General features: G+C 41.1%; 1 protein-coding gene across 5 annotated transcripts in view; it reads left to right on the top strand.

Annotated features, from left to right (window-relative positions):
- The window catches only part of LOC115180426 (lysine-specific demethylase 5A), a 51,035-nt gene that overhangs the window by 7,899 nt on the left and 20,632 nt on the right, over nt 1-22,504 (top strand). For 3 of the 5 annotated variants that reach the window (XM_029742496.1, XM_029742498.1, XM_029742494.1), the window contains exons 6-15: nt 7,783-7,861; nt 11,498-11,592; nt 11,821-11,988; nt 13,935-14,054; nt 14,312-14,470; nt 14,735-14,916; nt 18,320-18,482; nt 19,238-19,357; nt 20,339-20,533; nt 20,813-20,994. In XM_029742496.1, coding sequence (XP_029598356.1) covers nt 7,783-7,861; nt 11,498-11,592; nt 11,821-11,988; nt 13,935-14,054; nt 14,312-14,470; nt 14,735-14,916; nt 18,320-18,482; nt 19,238-19,357; nt 20,339-20,533; nt 20,813-20,994 — 1,463 coding nt within the window. The remainder of the gene's footprint in view (nt 1-7,782; nt 7,862-11,497; nt 11,593-11,820; nt 11,989-13,934; nt 14,055-14,311; nt 14,471-14,734; nt 14,917-18,319; nt 18,483-19,237; nt 19,358-20,338; nt 20,534-20,812; nt 20,995-22,504) is intronic. The other 2 variants (XM_029742497.1, XM_029742495.1) reach the window with 1 other exon arrangement.

The following is a 22,504-nucleotide window of genomic DNA, read 5'->3' as shown; positions in this document are numbered from 1 at the left end:
TCCCCTGCTGATTTTGTATGTTTGCCCACTAACAAAGAAATTATCAGTCTATAATTTTAATGGAAGGTTTATTTGAACAGTGAGAGACAGAATAGCAACAAAAAAATCCAGAAAAACGCATGTCAAAAATGTTATAAAATGATTTGCATTTTATTGAGGGAAATACGTATTTGACCCCTCTGCAAAACATGACTTAGTACTTGGTGGCAAAACCCTTGTTGGCAATCACAGAGGTCAGATGTTTCTTGTAGTTGGCCACCAGGTTTGCACACATCTCAGGAGTGATTTGTCCCACTCCTCTTTGCAGATCTTCTCCAAGTCATTAACCTCTCTAGGACCGGCGGGACGAATTCGTCCCACCTACGTAACAGCCAGTTGAATCCTGTGGCGCGATTTTCAAATACCTTTGAAATGTTATTACTTCAATTTCTCAAACATATGACTATTTGACACCATTTTAACGACAAGACTCTCGTTAATCTAACCACACTGTCCGATTTCAAAAAGGCTTTACAACGAAAGCAAAACATTAGATTGTCAGCAGAGTACCCAGCCAGAAATAATCAGACACCCATTTTTCAAGCTAGCATATAATGTCACAAAAACCCAGAAGACAGCTAAATGCAGCACTAACCTTTGATGATCTTCATCAGATGACAACCCTAGGACATTATGTTATACAATGCATGCATGTTTTGTTCAATCAAGTTCATATTTATAGCAAAAACCAGCTTTTTACATTAGCATGTGACGTTCAGAACTAGCATACCCCCGCAAACTTCCGGCGAATTTACTAACAATTTACTAAATTACTCACGATAAACGTTCACAAAAAGCATAACAATTATTTTAAGAATTATAGATACATTACTCCTCTATGCACTCGATATGTCCGATTTTTAAAATAGCTTTTCGGTGAAAGCACATTTTGCAATATTCTAAGTAGATAGCCCGGCATCACAGGGCTAGCTATTTAGACACCCACCAAGTTTAGCCTTCACCAAAGTCAGATTTACAATTAGAAAAGTTTTATTACCTTTCCTGTTCTTCGCCAGAATGCACTCCCAGGACTTCTACTTCAATAACAAATGTAGATTTGGTCCAAAATAATCCATAGTTATGTTCCAACAGCGACGTTTTGTTCGTGCGTTCTAGACACTATCCCAATGGTAAATAACGGTCATGCGCACGGCGCATTTCGTGACAAAGGATTTCTAAATATTTCATTACCGTACTTCGAAGCATGTCAACCACTGTTTAAAATCAATTTTTATGCCATTTTTCTCGTAAAAAAGCGATAATATTCAGACCGGGAATCTGCAATTAGGTAAACCGCCGAAAGAAAATACAGCACGGGGTCGAATCGGACACGCGCCTAATTCCATTGTCCTCTTATCGGCCACTTGGCAAAGGCGATTATGTGTTTCAGCCAGAGGCTGCCTCGTCATCGTTCAGGTTTTTCCCGGGCTCTGAGAGCCTATTGGAGCCGTAGGAAGTGTCACGTTACAGCTAAGATCCTGACTCTTCAATAAACAGAAGCAAGAACAACAACACCTTGTCAGACAGGCCACTTCCTGCATGAAATCTTCTCAGGTTTTTGCCTGCCATAGGAGTTCTGTTATACTCACAGACACCATTCAAACAGTTTTAGAAACTTTAGGGTGTTTTCTATCCAAAGCCAATAATTATATGCATATTCTAGTTACTGGGCAGGAGTAGTAACCAGATTAAATCGGGTACGTTTTTTATCCGGCCGTGAAAATACTGCCCCCTATCCCAAAGAAGTTAAGGTTTCGAGGCTGACGTTTGGCAACTTGAACCTTCAGCTCCCTCCACAGATTTTCTATGGGATTAAGGTCTGGAGACTGGCTAGGCCACTCCAGGGCCTTAATGTGCTTCTTCTTGAGCCACTCCTTTGTTGCCTTGGCCGTGTGTTTTGGGTCATTGTCATGCTGGAATGCCCATCCACGACCCATTTTTAATGCCCTGGCTGAGGGAAGGAGGTTTTCACTCAAGATTTGACGGTACATGGCCCCGTCCATCGTCCCTTTGATGCGGTGAAGTTGTCCTGTCCCCTTAGCAGAAAAACACTCCCAAAGCATAATGTTTCCACTTCCATGTTTGACGGTGGAGATGGTGTTCTTGGGGTCATAGGCAGCATTCCCCCTCTTCCAAACACGGCGAGTTGAGTTGATGCCAAAGAGCTCTATTTTGGTCTCATCTGACCACAACACTTTCACCAGTTGTCCTCTGAGTCATTCAGATGTTCATTGGCAAACTTCAGACGGGCATGTATATGTATTCTTGAGCAGGGGGACCTTGCGGGCGCTGCAGGATTTCAGTCCTTCACGGCGTAGTGTGTTACCAATTGTTTTCTTGGTGAGTATGGTCCCAGCTGCCTTGAGATCATTGACAAGATCCTTCCGTGTAGTTCTGGGCTGATTCCTCACCGTTCTCATGATCATTGCATGGAGCCCCAGGCCGAGGGAGATTAACAGTTCTTTTGTGTTTCTTCCATCTGCGAATAATCGCACCAAATGTTGTCACCTTCTCACCAAGCTGCTTGGCGATGGTCTTGTAGCCCATTCCAGCCTTGTGTAGGTCTACAATCTTGTCCCTGACATCCTTGGAGAGCTCTTTGGTCTTGGCCATGGTGGAGAGTTTGGAATCTGATTGATTGATTGCTTCTGTGGACAGGTGTCTTTTTTTTACAGGTAACAAGCTGCGTTTAGGAGCGCTGCCTTTAAGAGTGTGCTCCTAATCTCAGCTCGTTACCTGTATAAAAGACACCTGGGAGGCAGAAATCTTTCTGATTGAGAGGGGGTCAAATACTTATTTCCCTCATTAAAATGCAAATCAATTTATTACAATTTTGACATGCGTTTTTCTGGATTTTTTTGTTGTTATTCTGTCTCTCACTGTTCAAATAAACCTACCATTAAAATTATAGACTGATAATTTCTTTGTCAGTGGGCAAATGTACAAAATCAGCAGGGGATCAAATACTTTTTCCCCCCACTGTACCCGTGACAAGAACCATTCAACGCTGGTCCGACCAATCGGAAGCCACGCTTCAAGGTTGTTTTGATCACGTGGACTGGAATATGTTCCGATCAGCCTCAGAGGACAATATTGACCTTTACGCTGACTCGGTGTGCTTTTATAAATAAGTGCATTGGAGACGTCATACCCACTGTGACCATTAAATCCTACCCTAACCAGAAACCTTGGATGAATGGCGGCATTTGCGCAAAACTGAAAGCGCGATCCACCACATTTAACCATGGAAAGAGGTCTGGGAATATGTCTGACTATAAACAGTGTAGCTATTCCCTCCGCAAGGCAATCGAACAAGCGAAATGCCAGTACAGGGACAAGTTGGAGTCGCAATTCAACGGCTCAGACACGAGACGTATGTGGCAGGGTCTGCAGGAAATCACGGACTACAAAAAGAAATCCAGCCACGCCACGGACACCGACGTCACGCTTCCAGACAAACTAAACACCTTTTCCCGGTTTGAGGATAGTACAGCCCCCCCGCCCCTTCTCCTTATTCGTGGCTGACGTAAAACATTTAAACGTGTTAACCCTCACAAGGCTGCTGGCCCAGCTGGCTGGTGAGTTTACGGACATACTCAATCCCTCCCTATCCCAGTCTGTTGTCCCCACATGATTCAAGATGGCTACCATTGTTCCTGTACCCAAGAAGGCAAAGGTAACTGAACTTAATGACTATCTCCCCGTAGCACTCACTTCTGTCATGAAGTTATTTTAATGGACAAAAATTAGCTTTTCTTTCAAAAACAAGGACATTTCTGAGTGACCCCAAACTTTTGAACGGTAGTGTATATACTCTATTTTATACCATCTATTGCACCTTGCCTATGCCGCTCGGCCATCACTCATCCATATACTTACATGTACATATTCTCATTCACCTCTTTAGATTTGTGTGTATTTGGTGGTGGTTAGGGAATTGTTAGATATTACTGCACTGTCGGAACTAGAAGCGCAAGCATTTCGCCACACTCGCGTTAACATCTGCTAACCATGTGTATGTGACAAATAAAATTACCTATTTTTAAAAAAAATTTGAAGTGACCATGCATGGTTAATAAACAGTATCTTTAACTTTTCCTCTTGTGGAATTCAGCACAACATATTTCTTATCACAAGTTCTGTAGGATGTTAGGTTGGGGGTTGTAGTTTTTATATGCTACTAACTGAGATACTGATCTAATGTATGGACCCATATGCGTATGCACCCACGATGCTCAGAATGAAGGAAATCACATTTCGTATTATGGCACGTCATATTAACAGAACATGGAAGTCGAGGATGCAACGATTGTGTGGTCCTTCAATCAAATAATATTTTATTTGTCACATGCTCCGAATACAACAGGTGTAGACCTTACCATGAAATTCTTACTTACAAGCCCTTAACCAACAATGCAGTTCAATAAATAGAGTTAAGAAAATATAGTAAAAGTAACAATAAAGAGGCTATATACAGGGGCCACTGGTACCGAGTCAATGTGCGGGGGTACATGTAGGTAGGGGTAAAGTGACTAATCATACATAATAAACAGCGACTAGCAGCAGTGTAAAAACAAAGGGAGAGTGTCAATGTAAATCTTTTGGGTGGCCATTTGGTTAATTGTTCAGCAGTCTTATGGCTTGGGGGTAGAAACTGTTTTTAAAGAGCTTTTTGATCCCAGACTTGGCGGTCTGTTACCACTTTTTGTGCGGTAGCAGAGAGAACAGTCTGACTTGGGTGACTGGAGTCTTAGACAATTGTTTTGGGCCTTCCTCTGACACCGCCTAGTATATAGGTCCTGGATGGTAGAAAGCTTGGCCCCAGCGATGTACTGGGTCGTACGCACTACCCTCTGTAGCGCCTTAGTCAGATGCCGTGCAGTTGCCATACCTGGCGGTGATGCAACTGGTCAGGATGTTCTCATTGGTGCAGCTGTAGAACCTTCTGATGATCTGGGGACCCATGCCATATCTTTTCAGTCTCCGGAGGGGGAAAAGGTGTTGTTTGCCTCTTCACAACTGTCTTGTTTGGACAATGATAGTTTGTTGATGTGGACACCAAGGAACTTGTAACTCTTAACCCGCTCCACTACAGCCCCGTTAATGTAAGACTGTTCGGCCAGCCTTTTCCTGTAGTCCACGATCAGCTCCTTTGTTTGCTCACATTGAGGGAGAGGTTGTTGTCCTGGCACCACACTGCCAGGTCTCTGACCTCCTTCCAATAGGCTCTCACTGTTGTCGGTGATCAGGCCTACCACTGTTGTCGTCAGCAAACGTAATGATGGTGTTGGAGTCGTGTTTGGCCACGCAGTTGTGGGTGAACAGGGAGTACAGGAGGGTACTAAGCACGCACCTCTGAGGGGGGGCCCCAGTGTTGAGGATCAGCATGGCATTTTTGTTGTTGCCTTCCCTTACCACCTGGGGGTGGCCGTCAGGAAGTCCAGGATCCAGTTGCGGGGGGAGGTGTTTAGTCCCAGGGTCCTTAGCTTAGTGATGAGCTTTGAACGCTGAGCTGTAGTCAATGAACAGCGTTCTGCCATAGGTGTTCCTTTTGTCCAGGTGGGAAAGGTCAGTGTGGAGTGCGATTGCGTCATCTGTGGATCTGTTGGGGTGGTATGCGAATTGGAGTCGGTCTAGGGTTTCCAGGATGATGGTGTTGTGAGCCATGACCAGCCTTTCAAAGCACCTCATGGCTACCGACGATTGCTTCGGGGCAGTAATCATTTAGGCAGGTTTCCTTCGCTTCCTTGGGCATAGGGGTTATGGTGGTCTGCTTGATACATGTAGGTATTGCAGACTCGGTCAGGGAGGGGTTGAACATTTCAGTGAAGACACTTGCCAGTTGGACTTCACGTCCTGGTAATTCGTCTAGTCTCGCTGCTTTGTGAATGTTGACCTGTTTTTAAGGTCTTGCTCACATCGACTACCAAGAGCGTGATCACAGTCGCCCGGAACGGCTGGTGCTCTCATGCATGCTTCAGTGTTGCTTGCCTCGACGCGAGCATGAAAGGCATTTAGCTCGTCTGGTAGGCTCACGTCACTGGGCAGCTCGCGGCAGGCTTTCTTTTTGTAGTCTGTAATAGTTTTCAAGCCCTGCCACAACCGACGAGCGTCAGAGCCCGTATGGTGTTCTGATGTGCACTTTGAAGATGTTAGAATAACTGTCCATATTTACTTTTCCTTAGCCAACAAGATGCGTAACGAATAGCAAAATTACTAGCTTATGTCAAACTGATATCCCCTTAGTAGAAAAGTTTACCTATTCTATTGGTCAGCTTGTCGAGAAAGAAATGGCCTATCCAAACTGACTTTGGGACAGTTGTGGGGCAATAGTACCAGTAGGTCTAGGTTACATAGAAAACTATCAAAAGCAATTAGTCTGATGCAACAGGTTAGAAAATGTAGCTTAATGTTGATAAACTATTTCTTCACATTACAAACAATATTTTCACTTAAGCGCAGCAATGTGTAGTAGGCTACGCGCAAATGTTTGTTCCATAATGCAATTGGTGAGAGAACACGGCTGTCAAAAGGGCACATGCGAGTGGTTTCATGTGACAGAGATGGAAATGTAGAAAGAGAACAGATCTAATATGATTGTGCCTTTGGCTACTGGACAATGAAAGAAAGGTGATATAAAATAATTGCCTTTGTGGATATGGTCTGATTTTTGCTCGACTACTTTTAAGCAAGGTAAGACGTGCCTCGTATTAAAACGTTCAGGTTTCAAACAATTAAGTATATGTTTTCAAAATGCATATTGTCTCAAGCTCATTGCAAAGTGGTGTGTGTGATGCGCTGATGAAACCTGTCTACCGTTGCCTATGCATTTGCTGTTTGAGATACTGAAGCAGCAGCTCCCGTGCTGTCTTGACAGATTTTCTGCTCAAAGGCTTTGTATCTACGCGTGTGATGAATAAGATACGTAACGAATATACTGTACACGTGCCAATTTAATTCCACAACAGTATGCAAATGAACCTATAGACCGATAAGCACTATTTCGCAATGGGATTTTTTCTTATTCTCCCAGAATTTGCCAGCAGCAATTTTATTTATCAGCGTTCAAAAAAATCTTTATTTGCCAGAAGCCGGCTTCTACCAGTTAACGGAAACACTGCAAGAGGTAGTCCAGAGTTAACTTACTGTATTACTGCTGCTGTTTTCATTATTTGGTACTTTTATTTTCTGCTTATCTATTTTTTTTTACTTAATTTTCTTCTCAAACCATTGTTGGTTAAGGGCTTGTAAGTAAGCATTTCACTGTAAGGTCTACACCTGTTGTATTTGGCGCATGTGACAAATAAAATACAGTTTTGTTTGTGTACTTTGGCATAAAGACATCCAAATGACATACAATATACAGCCTACAGAGGTATCACCATGGATTCATTGATTATCCAAGCCCAATATCACATTACTTTTGTTGGCTACCTTTTAATTGAACAGCGACCCAGCTTCTGCCCCTTCATGTCCTAGATTCCCCAGTTGCAGTCAGTGGAACTCTCGACGTGGTCAGTGGCTAATGTTTGTCATTCCAACAGGATCTAACTTTCCTGGACATCTCTCCAGGACTCTGCATCTGAAATAGCACCCTATTCCCTATATATTACACTACTTTTGACCGGGCCTGCATAATGCTCTGGTCAGTAGTAGTGCATTATATAGGCAAAAGGGTGACAATTTGGACTTGTCACAGGAACGTTCCTTGATGTTGTATTATGTTTTTGTCTCCTCTCCTAGCGGGAAATCAAAGAGCCCAAGACCCTGCATATCTTTGGCAGTGTTCCCAAGATGGTTGGGTTAGAGATTGTACCAGCTGGTAAGGAACTTAGCTAGTATTTATTTGACTTCACTTACTCCGAGCAGATGCTGCAACGACAAGTATGTGTTCAGGGATTTTTCAACTATTGAAACTGTTGGGAAATCCGCCTCAACATTTTTTCAGGACGCTTTAGTCCAAACTTTTTATTTATTATTTTTTAAATAATTTGTAAATACATTTTCGGAATGTTAAAATGCTTTCAGTGTAAACTTAAACCAGATATAAAGTATGTAGGAAAGATAATGGCACTATACAGTGCATTTGGAAAGTATTCAGACCCTTCACTTTTTCCACATTTTGTTACGTTTCAGCCTTATTAAAAAATGTATGAAAAAAAAAACATTGATGAAATATAAAAATAATACCCCATAATGACAAAGCGAAAACAGGTTTTTAGAAATGTTTGCTTATTTATTAAAATGTTACAAACATGCATTATTTACATAAGTATTCAGACCCTTTGCTATGAGACTTGACATTGAGCTCCTGTTTCCATTGATCATCCTTGAGATGTTTCTACAACTTGATTGGAGTCCACCTGTGGTAAATTTAATTGATTGGACAATATCTGGAAAGGCACACACCGGTCTGTATAAGGCCCACAGTTGATGGTGCATGTCAGAGCAAAAACCAATCATGAGGTCAAAGGCAGTGGTGGAAAAACTACCCAATTGACATACTTGAGTAAAAGGAAAGATACACTTTTACTTGAGTCATTTTTCTTTAAAAAAAGGTAAGTTATCCAGTAAAATACGACTTGAGTAAAAGTTTAAAAGTGTATGTTTTTAAATATACTTAAGTATCAGAAGTAAATGTAATTGGCTAAAATATACTTAAGTATGAAAAGTAAAAGCATAAAAAATGTCATTCTTTATATTAAGCAACCCAGACAGCACTTGGTAAGTTTTAATTTACGGATAACCAGGAGCACACCCCAACACCCATTTACAAACAAAGCATTTGTGTTTAGTGAGTCTGACATATCAGAGGCAGTAGGGATGACCAGGGAGGTTCTCTTGATATGTGTGATTTGGACTATTTTCCTGTCTTGCTAAGCATTCCAAATGTAACGAGTACTTTTGGGTGTCAGGGAAAATCTAAGTAAAAAGTACATTTTCTTTAGGGATGTAGTGAAGTAAAAGTAGTCAAAAATATAAAGTACAGATACCCCAAAAACTACTTAAGTAGTACTTTTAAAATTAAAGTATTTCTTCTTAAGTACTTAACACCACTGGTCAAAGGAATTGTCTGTGGAGCTCTGAGACAGGATTGTGTCGAGGCACAGATCTGGGGAAGGGTGCCAAAACAATTCTGCAGCATTGAAGATCCCCAAGAACACAGTGGCCTCCATTATTCTTAAATGGAGGAAGTTTGTAACAACCAAGACTCTTCCTAGACCTGGCCGCTTGGCCAAACCTGAGTAATCGGTGAAGGGCCTTGGACGGGGATGTGACAAAGAACCTGATGGTCACTCTGATAGAGCTCCAGAGTTCCTCTGTGGAGATGGGAGAACCTTCCAGAAGGACAACCATCTCTGCAGCACTTCAACAATCAGGCCTTTATGGTAGAGTGGTCAGACAGAAGCTACTCCTCAGTAAAAGGCACATGACAGCCCGCTTGGAGTTTACCAAAAGGCACCTAAAGGACTCTCAGACCATGAGGAACAAGATTCTCTGGTCTGATGAAACCAAGATTAAACTCTGGCTTGAATGCCAAGCGTCACGTCTGGAGGAAACCAGGCACCGCTCATCACCTAGCCAATACCATCCCAAAGGTGAAGCGTGGTGGCAGCATCATGCATAGGGGATATTTTTAAGCGGCAGGGACTGGGTGACTATTCAGGATCGAGGGAAAGCTGAACAGAGACAAGTACAGAGTTTATTAACCTGCTCCAGAGAGCACAGGACCTCAGACTCGGACAAAGTTTCACCTTCCAACGGGACAGTGACCCTAAGCACACAGCCAAGACAACGCAGGAGTGGCTTTGGGACAAGTCTCAATGTCCTTGAGTGGCCCAGCCAGAGCCCAGACTTTCCCTATATGTTGCTATGTGCATAATAGAAAAGTTAACCAGCATATTGGTGTTGTGAACTAAGAGTTGGAGGCAGCAGCGGAGTGAAGAGACGAGGAAACAATTTTTGCTCTAATTGACTGAAAATTGAGGCAAGAGGAAACGCCAACTTAATTAGGCCTATAATCAATAGCATAACTGTTAAACGTGCCTTCTTTTTTAAATCATCCATATATATCTACATAAATAAGACAGATCCTGCTTCTGTTGCCTGTTTGAGTGTTTTGTTTAATGGCCTACTGATTTGTGTGAGCACCTAGCCTCACGCTACCGCAATATGTTGGGTAAAGCAATTTCACAAATTCGGCTGTTTTAAATCGTTGCTATGCTGTAATAAAGGTTTACAAAAATAATTGTTTTAAGACTCTGGTATGATTTAATTTATTTAGTGTTTACAGCGTTCCAAACGGGCAGAACAATTATATTGTAATCTAACAGCACCTGTTTGACACAATACTCATGCAGCACTTGCTCCTATACCCTCCTTTTATCTGGATCTCCAGTAGTTTCCACAACAAATTCAAATGTCTTCCACACATCTGACTTTCCCTCCTGAGCAACCAGTAAACATTCCCCCGTTTTCAAGTTTGTTTTTCCACGTCCTCCACATTCATTTGCTGTCACGGTGTTGGGAGTTTTTAACCAATTTGTTGATGTGATTATGATAGTCTATAGGTCAGGTCTATTGGTCATGTGGTTGCAATGCATTGTGTAAACAGAGCAGGGGTTGATGGAATAGAGATGGAATTGTTATCCTAAACAATTTCGGTAACAGAACTTTTCAGTCAGAGGAACAAGTAAGAAATTAAACGGCTGTACTTATGTTGCAGCTTCAGCACTGGCAGAACGATGAACACTTGCTTTGCTGTAGTGCCTGCTCACTGCAGCAGGGAGAAGAGAGAGAACATGTGCCAGTCACACAGGCGCTCTCATACTAATTTTCTTTAACGCAGCGTGGCCATTGGGCTTCCCCTTGAGTCGTTTGTATGTTCTTTTAATTATTCCAACAGTGTCCTCATAGCACCGGAGAAGCTCAGTGCATATGTGCATTTCATTCAAACGCAGTGTCTATACATGTAAAAATACACTTTTAAAATTTCTACCAATGGATTGGTTGAAAGAACAGACTACTCTCGGTGGACCAAGATTTTTCTATTATATCTAATCATGTTGACATAAGATGATGATGATGAATACATTGGCCAATTATTTACATCTTGGCATGCTGTAAAATATTTTTTTTTTTTTTTTAAGAGTTCCACTTTTTCGTCCCTCATTACCTCAATTACTATGATACTCCCTTCACTGTGTTCATTGGCTGCACTAATTGCAGTGTTTGTTTACATAACCTGGTTCAATCATTTGCCATGTAACCCTGAAGAAGGCACTGCATGCCAAAACGTTGGTTGCTAATTCCATTAAATGTTTTGGACCATACGTTTTTGGCGCATATGTGTGCAATGTTTTTTTTCCAATATTTGTTTTGGGGGGGAAATACAAGTTGCGTAATGTCAATTTCCTCAGCTCGTTATTGGAGCAATTCTGTTCTTGTGTTACATGAGAAGACGATGGGTTGAATAAAAAGCAGCGTCACCTGAAAGCCCAGGCCTTCGCCATTAAGATGCGACCACGCAAGGAGACCCTGGAGGTCAACTTTGTGAGTGTCACCAGTTAACTTCCTCATCTGTGTCTGTCTATTATTCTATAATCTCAAGTTTTGTAAGTGTGTTGATTTCCACTTTTCTTCTCTGTCTGTATTGTTCTACTCACTCACAAATTAATCACTAGTGGACAACGGCGCAAAACATGTTTTTAGTTACATGGACCAGTTTTTGAATGTTATCATTTGACTGATTTATTGTTCTGGTTTATTGTCCTGTTCTAGATCCCCCAGATTGACCTGTACATGTGCCTGATGTGTGGGCGAGGCGACGAGGAGGATCGCCTCCTGCTGTGTGACGGCTGTGATGATAGCTACCACACCTTCTGTCTGATTCCGCCCCTACAGGATGTCCCCAAGGGGGACTGGCGATGCCCCAAGTGTGTCGCTGAGGTATGGAACTCTGGTGACTCTTCCACTACCCAATCCGAAGCCGATTCCTCACTTGAGAAACATACATGACAGCTAACTTGATGGAAGGTTTTTGCAGAAGTTGTTTGAGTTATAATAATTTCTTTATTGTGTCCCTTTCGGAAAATGTATCATTCATCTCAAACAGCACAACATCACCATATTTAGTGCATAAATACATACAAAAATGTAAATCACAAGGAGAATTACAACAAGAAAAAAAACATGGATACAGTTCACACCTGCCTACAGCGTGTTACATTTTTTTCTCCGTATGATTAGGTTGTAGTGTTTGTCAAGCTGTGATGATATGGAAGTGAAGGACCGATATACAGAACCAGTCAAAAGTTTGGACATACCTTCTCATTCAAGGGTTTTTAATTTTCACTATTTTCAACATTGTAGAATAATAGTGAAGACAAACTATGAAATAAGACTAATAGTGATCAAAAAAGTGTTAAACAAATCCAAATATATTTTATATTTGTGATTCTTTAAAGTAGCCACCCTTTGCCTTGATGACAGCTTTGCACACTCTTGGCGTTCTCTCAACCAGCTTCATGAGGTAGTCACCTGCAATACATTTCAATTAACAGGTGTGCCTTGTTAAAAGTTAATTTGTGGAATTGATTTCCTTCTTAATGCTTTTGACCCAATCAGTTGTGTTGTGACAAGGTAGGGGTGGTATACAGAATATAGCCCTATTTGGTAAAATACCTAGTCCATAATATGACAAGAACAGCTCAAATAAGCAAAGAGAAATGACAGTCCATCATTACTTTAAGACATGAAGGTCAGTCAATACGGACAATTTCAAGAACTTTGAACGTTTCTTCAGATGCAGTCGCAAAAAACAAAAAGCGCTATGATGAAACTGGCTCTCATTAAGACCACCACAGGGAAGGAAGACCCACAATTACCTCTGCTGCAGAGGATAAGTTCATTACAGTTAACTGCACCTCAGATTGCAGGCCATATAAATGCTTCACAGAGTTCAGGTAACAGACACATCTCAACATAAGCTGTTCAGAGGAGACTGCATGAATCAGGCCTTCATGGTCAAATTGCTGCAAAGAAACCACTAATAAAGGACACCAATAAGAAGACTTGCTTGGGCCAAGAAACATGCGCAATGGACGTTTGACAGGTGGAACTTTATCCTTGTTTCTGATGAGTCCAAATTGAGATTTTTGGTTCCAACTGCTGTGTCTTTTTGAGACGCAGAGTAGGTGATTGGATGATCTCTGCATGTGTGGTTCTCACTGTGAAGGAGGATGTGTGATGGTGTGGGAGTGCTTTGCTGGTGACACTGTCTGTGATTTATTTAGAATTCAAGGCACACTTACCCAGCATGGCTACCACAGCATTCTGCAGCGAAACCCCATCCCATCTGGTTTGCGCTTAGTGGGACTGTCATTTGTTATTCAACAGTTCTATGACCCAACACCTTCAGGCTGTGTAAGGAATATTTGTCCAAGCGGGAGAGTGATGGAGTGCTGCATCAGATGACCTGGCCTCCACAATCACCCGACCTCAACCCAATTGAGATGGTTTGGGATGAGTTGGACCACAGTGAAGGAAAAGCAGCCAACAAGTGCTCAGCATATGTGGGAATTCCTTCAAGACTGTTGGAAAATCATTCCAGGTGAAGTTGATTGAGAGCATGCCAAGAGTGTGCAAAGCTGTCATCAAAGCGACGGGTGAAGAATCTCAAATATAAAATATATTTTGATTTGTTTAACACTTTTTGCTTACTACCTGATTCCATGTTTTATTTCATAGTTTTGATGTCTTCACTATTATTCTACAATGTAGAAAATAGTAAAGATAAAGAAACTTTTGATTGGTTCTGTACATAAATCATATTGAGGACTATGGGATAGGATGATGTTTTCTCACTGGCTGTCTCACCCCGTTTCACCCTACAGGAGTGCAGTAAGCCGCGGGAGGCGTTTGGCTTTGAGCAAGCCGTGAGGGAGTACACCCTCCAGAGCTTTGGAGAGATGGCTGACCACTTCAAGTCAGACTACTTCAACATGCCCGTGCACGTATGTATCAAAATCAAACGGTCACTTTGAGTTATAGGCAAGAATCAAAAAAATAAACTATGCTTTTGGAATACATATGTTCAGGTTAGGTCTGTATCTCAAAATCAAGTCCAATGCAGTCAACCCACTTTCTTTGGGAGAGGTTTTCATCGTTCATGCTGTTTTGAAGTTGAACATCTAAACTTTCTCTCCCACTAATGCCCAATAACATGTAAACAATGCATGTGTTTTGTATTCTCTTTTATCTGCACCCCCAGATGGTGCCTACAGAGCTGGTGGAGAAGGAGTTCTGGCGTCTGGTGAGCTCCATCGAGGAGGATGTCATTGTGGAATATGGCGCTGACATCAGCTCTAAGGAGGTGGGCAGTGGCTTCCCCGTCAGGGACGGCAAGAGACGGCTACTGGGAGACCAAGAGGTAACTGCACCAACTTGGACAAAGGACCCAGGCTCTTTCTCGTTAGTCTTTCGCCGCCTTTTCAAAACGCATTGGAGGTGAAGATCCGTTGTTCCTACATTCGGTCCTTGTCCTCTAATTCCTTTTATGGAGTAGAGAGAGGGACACGAGGAATCGTGCTAAGATTGAGAAAGAGCTACGGTATGAAATCCACGCCCTTAATGGCTTTTATGTTACTTATGACCAGTAAGTAACTTCCATCACCTCTGTCTTGTTCTTCTGTAGGAGTACGCCAACTCAGGCTGGAACCTGAACAACATGCCAGTTTTGGAGCAGTCGGTCCTTACCCACATAAACGTGGATATCTCTGGCATGAAGGTGCCCTGGCTCTACGTGGGCATGTGCTTCTCCTCATTCTGCTGGCACATCGAGGACCACTGGAGTTACTCCATCAACTTCCTGCACTGGTAAAGTAACAAACAGAAATGCCTTGTCCTAAATCGACCACTTGCCCAATTATTGAGTAATACTGTTTATTTTAGTCCAAAGGACATACATAAAATGTCTAACACAGTCCTCAGTGGGAAGAGACTAACAAACACATGTACAAAACAATGTAAACCCTATACAATGTTGCAATGGGTCGTAGATACAATTGTACTCCCCATCTTCATTCGTCTGACTGTCTTCTGTCTCTCTCTCTCTGTGTGCCTCTCGCTCTGTCGCTCTCTCAAATTAAAATGCAAGCTGCTTTATTGGCATGAAAAACATTGTGTCAATATTGCCAAAGTAACAATGTATACAATATACATTGTAATAAAATTATAAAGAATAATAATATAAAATGGTAGTAAATAATAATACAAAAATAATAATATAATGGTAACAGTCAATAGTATAAATGTAATAAATATAAAAATGGAAAATGAAACTATAACTAACTTATAACTAAATAACATCTAAATAACATCTTCACCATTACATCAGTACTACAACTACCATCGTCATTACTACTACTACCACCACCATCATTAAACTGCTATCATTACCATTACCACCCATACCACTACTATTTGGAATGATAAACAACAATAATAGTAATAACAATAATAGTAATAATAAGTTACTGCTTACTATGCAGATGTTATTATTCAGTGTCCCTCAGGCTATGGCAGGCAAATACATATTTGGCTGCAAGAGAAGCCATTGCTCCTTCGCCTATGAGTATTTTTAGTTTTTCCCTCTGGGTTTAATAAGTTAAAATTTGGAATAAATGTAGTCATTTCTGTGAATAAGGAATCTCTTTGTGAGGAATATTTATCACAGTAAAGGAGAAAGTGCATCTCTGTCTCTAGATCCCCTGTCGTGCAGTGACCACATACACGCTCCTCTCTGCTTCGTATCTCTGACAGAATAGAGAAAATCAGCCAATTCATATTCTCTGTTTAGGGTCAGATAGCAATTTAGTCGGCTTTGGGATTTTGTTTAGTTTTTCCAATGTTGTAAATATGAGTCCTTTGATTGGTTCATGATTTTGTTTATTGGAATTCATTCTTTTGAAGCAGTGCTGGTGTCAGCTTGGTTGGTTATGTCCAACACCAGCTGACTGAGAGCGCTCGTTTCTGGGCTCAGCTCCTGGGTTTGAAGTGCTTTAAATTGCAGACTTGAATTTAGATGTAGCCAACATTTTTATGATCTTTTCTGTATTTTCATTACCACTGGAAAGCGGCCCAATTCTGCCCTACATGCATTAGTTGGTGTATTTCTATGGACTTGCAGAATTCTGTCGGAAAATTCTACATGTAGGGCTTCAATAGGATGTTTGTCCCACATTTTGAAGTCTAGTTTATTGAGTGGCCCCCAAACCTTACTTCCGTAAAGAGCTATTGGTAGGATTACGCTGTCAAATATTATGGCCAAATTCTAATTAGGATGTTGATTTTTAATTATTTCATTTTTATTGCATACAATGCTCTGCGGGCTTTTTCTTTGAGTGCATTCACTGCTGTATTAAAGTTTCACGATGCAGATATGGTCAGTCCAAGGTTGGTGTAATTTTTAGTGTGTTCAATTATGGTGGTGTTCAGGGTGAATTTATATTTGTGTTTCTGACATTGTTTTTTTTGGGGGGGAATCATGATTTTTGGAAATGTACTGCCAGGGCCCAATTATGGCAATATTGCTCTATAATGTTAAGGTTCTGTTGAAGACCATCTTTCGTTGGTGAAATACCAAGTCATATGCATATAGCAGGTATTTTACCTCTGTGTCAAATGGTGTGAGTCCTGGGGCTGGAGAATGTTCCAACATGTCTGCTAATTCATTGATATAAATGTTGAAAAGATTTGGACTCAAACTGCAGCATTGTCTCACACCTCGACGTTGTGAAAATAATTCTATTCTTTTGGTTTTTGATTTTTATTGCACACTTGTTTTCTGTTTACATACATTTTATTAAGTCATACACCTTACCACCAAGCCCACTTTGGAGAATTTTGTAGAATAGCCCTTCGTGCCAAATAAAATCAAATGCTTTTTTTAAAGTCAATAAAGCAAGCAAAGATTTTGCACTTTTTTCATTTTTTTTTGGTGGTCGTGTTTATTAATTAGTGTGTGTGTGTGTGTGTGTGTGTATATATATGGTCAGTAGTGCGATGGGTAGGGAGAAAGACAATTTGACATTTGCTTATTACATTTTTTTCTTGAAGAAAGGTTTGAATTCTTGAATTAAAAATGCAACAGAAAACCTTTCCCAAGTTGCTGTTTACGCAAATTCCTCTAATTATTGGGGTCTGATTTGTCTCCACTTTTGTGGATAGGGGAGATGAGCCCCTGGTTCCAGACATCTGGGAAGCAGCCAGAAGTTAAAACCATGTTGAACAATTTAAGCACAGCATTTTGCAACTCAGGTGTGCTGTTTTTCAGCATTTTATTTCTGATATCTAGACCACAAGCCTTCTTTGATTTTATAGATTTGAGCTTTTCATTTAGTTCTTGTTGGGTTATTGGGTAATCTAATGGATTTGGGTTGTTTTTAATGACTGATTCAAGGATGTTCAATTTTTCTTTAATTTCTAATTGGTTCTGTTGTAAGTGTTTTTGTATAGATTTTCAAAATACGTTTTCCAAATTCCTTCATCTTGTATGGCTAATTCTTGTGGCTTTGTCGTGCTTATTGTTCCACATGTCCCAGAAGTGATTTTGGTCAATTGCGTTTTCAAGTGTCTTGTTGGTATAATTCAATTTTTTGCATTTCAGTGTATGTTTATGCTGTTTCAAAGTATTCATAGCGTAGCTCTGGGTTGTTTTGCAGCTTATGTTTTTCATTTGATATTTGTCTTAGGTGTTTTCTAATTGTTTTACATTCCTTATCAAACCATTTTTCAGAAACATTTTGTTTTTTGTTTCTGATGGTGCATTTCTTTGGTTTTCTCAAACCTGTTCTTGCATTGGAATCTCCACAAAGAAGCACTTTACCCTCTGCCTGAAATGTAATGATTTCTGTATGGAGATTGTCAAAAACTGATCATCATAATATGATGAATCTGAAGGAGGAACATAAGCTGCACATACGTATACATCATTGTCACAATAGATTGTACCTTTGTTAAGTTTTAGCCAAATGTGATTAGTACCATTTTTCATTTCATTCAGTGCTGCTTATGCCAAATGATGATTCCACCTGAGTCTTAGCCCCGTTTCAACATTTTTGTTTGATTGATGGTAGTAAACTTTCTCTATAGCCTGAGGGACACTGAGTATCTATCTCTCCAACGACACCATCTTTCCAGTAGGATTATGATGTCCTGTCCCTTGATGTTTTTAATCAATTCTGGATTTGTCTGTCTCTCGCTCGCGCTCGCTCTCTAGGGGGGAGCCTAAGACGTGGTATGGTGTCCCGGCCCACGCGGCAGAGCAGCTGGAGTCAGTAATGAAGAAGCTGGCCCCAGAGCTGTTTGACTCTCAGCCTGACCTGCTGCACCAGCTTGTCACCATCATGAATCCCAACGTCCTCATGGAGCACGGCGTGCCTGTATGTAGTGTGTGTTTTCATCAGTGGCTGTATGTATCAAGTGATTCAAAATACGACTGTTGATCTAGGAACAGTTTTGCCTGTTGGATCACAATGAATACGTTTATATGGACAGGGGTGGGGATCTGATCCTGGATGCTTGAATCATACTGCCCTTGCCCCTTTTTACACAGTGGTGTGAAGTACTTAAGTAAAAATACTTCATAGTGCAACTTAAGTCATTTTTTTTGGGTTATCTGTACTTTACTATTCATATTTTGGACTACTTTTGAAAATCGTTTACTTTTTACTCCATACATTTTCCCAGACACCCAAAAGTACTTCTTACATTTTTGCTTAGCAGGACAGGAAAAGGGTCCAATTCACTCACTTATCAAGTGAACATCCCTACTGCCTCTGATCTGGCAGACTCACTAAACACAAATTCTTAATTTTGTAAATTATGTCTGCGTGTTGGAGTGTGCCCCTGGCTATCCATAAATTTAAAAAAAATACAACTGTGCTGTCTGTTTTGCTTAATATAAGAAATTTGAAATGATTTATACTTTTACTTTAACTCTAGATACTTAAGTATATTTTTTCAATTACACTTTTGATATTTGAGTATATGTAAAACCAAATACTTTTACTTGAGTCATTTTCTATTGGGTATGTTTACTTTTGCTCAAATATGACAATTGGGCACTTTTACCACCACTGCTTTTACGAGACCAAGTCTGCATTGTGTCTTACTGGTGTGTGTTTGTACCACTCAGGTTTTCCGGACCAACCAGTGTGCAGGGGAGTTTGTGGTGACCTTTCCCAGAGCCTACCACAGTGGCTTCAACCAGGGATATAACTTTGCTGAGGCTGTCAATTTCTGTACCGCAGACTGGGTGAGTTTAAAGTTTTAGCAAGTGTTCGAGTGTTAACAAATATTACCAGAATGTTGAATTGGAAGTTGCTTTGGGCTGTATCAAGATTATCATACCTTCATACTGACCTTGTGTCATACTGGGAAATTCGCTAATACCAGGACTGTTTTCAAACCCCAACTGATTCTCTTTAATCTGAAGGTTAGCAATGCTAACAAAAACAAAAAGCAAAAAAATAAAATTTTAGACAGCAAGGCTTTTGATCCAGGAGGGGATTCTCTGCTGTTACTAAGTGAATGCTTGATCTTGTAAGAAGCTAACCACTTAGCCAACTAGCTACTAAATTAGCAAACCATATGCACAACTGCAGATCTTTTAGCACATTCTAGACAGTTAACTTAGTTATGATATCTAGCTGGCAAACATTAAGTCGTGAATTCTATGCTGTAACTAGATCACCTGGTGCATGCTGCACAACAAGGCAAACAAACACAACGTGACTGGGGACTACCGTTACGCTTCATGATGAAAAATTATTTTGTGAAATGGAAGAGCGCAACCTTTATCTCCTAACATATTGCGCAAGTTGACGGCAGGTATTTATTGAATTAACTTCAAATTTTCAATTTGATAAAATAAATCGTTTCAACGATAATGATGGTATTAGAAAACCATCCCGTTGCTATTTCCAAATACCCCGGTATACCGCCCAAGCCTAGTTGGGAGCTTAACTCAATTATTTTAAGTCAAGTATTTTATACCCTTCTTACTGTCCGCAATGTTGTCTTGGTGAAACTCTCATCTTAGATATTCCCCCTCCAATGTTCTCTTTGCTTCCCCATGATCTGTTGAGGAGGCTAGGAGAAAAGATCCAAGGAATCGATTAAAGACTTTTGACATTCTGTCACTCTTCTCTCTCTCTCTCTCTGTCTCTGTCTGTCTGTCTCTCTCTCTCTCTCTCTCTCTCTCTCTGTCTGTCTGTGTGTCCCTGTTCCCTTCCAGCTCCCGATGGGTCGTCAATGTGTGGCCCACTACCGGCGGCTCCACCGCTACTGTGTCTTCTCCCATGAGGAGCTGCTGTGTAAGATGGCTGCCGACCCCGAGAGCCTGGATGTGGAGCTGGCTGCTGCAGTCTTCAGAGAGATGGGAGAGATGATGGAGGAAGAGACACGGCTCAGAAAGTCCGTGCAGGAGATGGTGAGGGACAGGGCCCAGGGGGATTTCTATATGAACAACTTTTTGCCACTTTAGGAAAACTTTACAGGACAGACAGAGAGGGTGAAGTAATGCAAGCGGGGTTTACTTGGGAATACATTATGTTGATACACTATCCAACAATGTTGACATCACACAATCCAAAATATATGTTTCAAATTAACATCCCAAAAGTGAATCAATTATGTAATTTCACATACGTCCTCCCATTCTAGTTGAAGTGGATTGTTTTCTGATTGCTATTTCCCTCCCTGACTGCAGGGTGTGCTGTCCTCGGAGCAGGAGGTGTTTGAGCTGGTCCCTGATGACGAGCGTCAGTGTCAGAAGTGTAAGACCACATGTTTCCTGTCGGCTCTGACGTGTCCCTGCAGCCCAGAGCGTCTCGTCTGTCTACACCACGCCAAGGAACTCTGTGACTGTCCCCTGGAAAACAAGTGTCTACGGTAAGGAGTACAGCTGGGTGACATAAGTTCATAAGAATGTGCGGCAGTTATTTTTATTATCAGTTGTACTACTACTAGTTTAATGGTTGTAGCTATCAATTGTCCTATTAAAGATAAACTTCTCCTTAATGCAACCGCTGTGTCAGATTTCAAAAAAGCTTTACGGCGAAAGCACACCATGCGATAATCTGAGTACAGCGCTTTGCCACCAAAACAAGCCAAACAGATACCCGCCAAGTTGTGGAGTCAACAAAAGTCAGAAATAGCGTTATAAATATTCACTTGCCTTTGATCTTCATCGGAAAGCACTCCCAAGAATCCCAGTTCCACAATAAATGTTCGTTATGTTCGAGAAAGTTAATCTTTATGTCCAAATACCTCCTTTTTGTTTGCACGTTTAGTTCACTAATCCAAATGCACAAAGCGCGGGCACTAAGTCCAGACGAAAAGTCAAAGTTCCATTAATGTTCGTAGAAACATGTCAAACAATGTTTCTAATCAATCCTTAGGATGTTTTTATCATAAATATTCAATGTTTCAACCGGACAATACTGTTTTCATTAGAAAGGAAAGGGAACGGAGCTCGCGCGCGATAAACAACTCATGGCTTTCAGCTGAGCCACTTACTCTGAGTGGTCTTATTCGCTCCCCTTTCACAATAGAAGCCTGAAACAACTTTCTAAAGACTGTTGATATCCACTGGAAGCCTTAGGAAGTGTAATCTGACCCCATTTACACTGGATATTGGATAGGCAATCACTTGAAAAACTACAAACCTCAGATTTCCCTTTTCCTGGTTGGATTTTTCTCTGATTTTTGCCTGCCATATGAGTTCTGTTATACTCACAGACATTATTTGAACAGTTTTTGAAACTTTTGAGTTTTCTATCCAAATCTACTAATTATATGCATATTCTAGCTTCTGGGCCTGAGTAACAGGCAGTTTACTCTGGGCACCTTATTCATCCAAGCTACTCAATACTGCCCCCCATTCCCAAAGAAGTTAAGAATCACCCACATTAACAAACTTATTTCATTTCAAACTTTACATATAGGCTACTTATCATAATGAACGATAAGTGATTGGTATGGTCGGTGTCTATAATTTTTGGCTTATTGTCCCAGCTCTACTACGGAGAGAGGGTTGGTTTTTGGGTGGGTGAGTGGGTTGGTTTTTGGGTGAGTGAATACATTAATTTAAGGAGTTGCAAGTGTCTCTGGTGAGAAGGAATGGATGGATGAATGAAGTAGAGGAGTTATGATCTCTACTGCTCAGAAGCCTCCATAAGAGCCCACTGATTAATGATAGTAGTTTTACCTGTCAATGCATCAGTGAGGACTTGGATGTATTTGTATTTATTATGGATCCCCATTAGTTCCTGCCAAAGCAGCAGCTACTCTTCCTGGGGTCCAGCAAAATTAAGGCAGTTTATACAATTTTAAAACACTACAACATTTTCACAGATTTCACAACACACGGTGCCCTCAGGCCCCTACTCCACCACTACCA

This window comes from Salmo trutta, chromosome 40, assembly GCF_901001165.1.
Source record: "Salmo trutta chromosome 40, fSalTru1.1, whole genome shotgun sequence".
Classification (NCBI taxonomy): domain Eukaryota; kingdom Metazoa; phylum Chordata; class Actinopteri; order Salmoniformes; family Salmonidae; genus Salmo; species Salmo trutta.
Note: the sequence above shows the minus strand (reverse complement) of the source record. Positions and strands in the feature narration are given on the sequence as shown.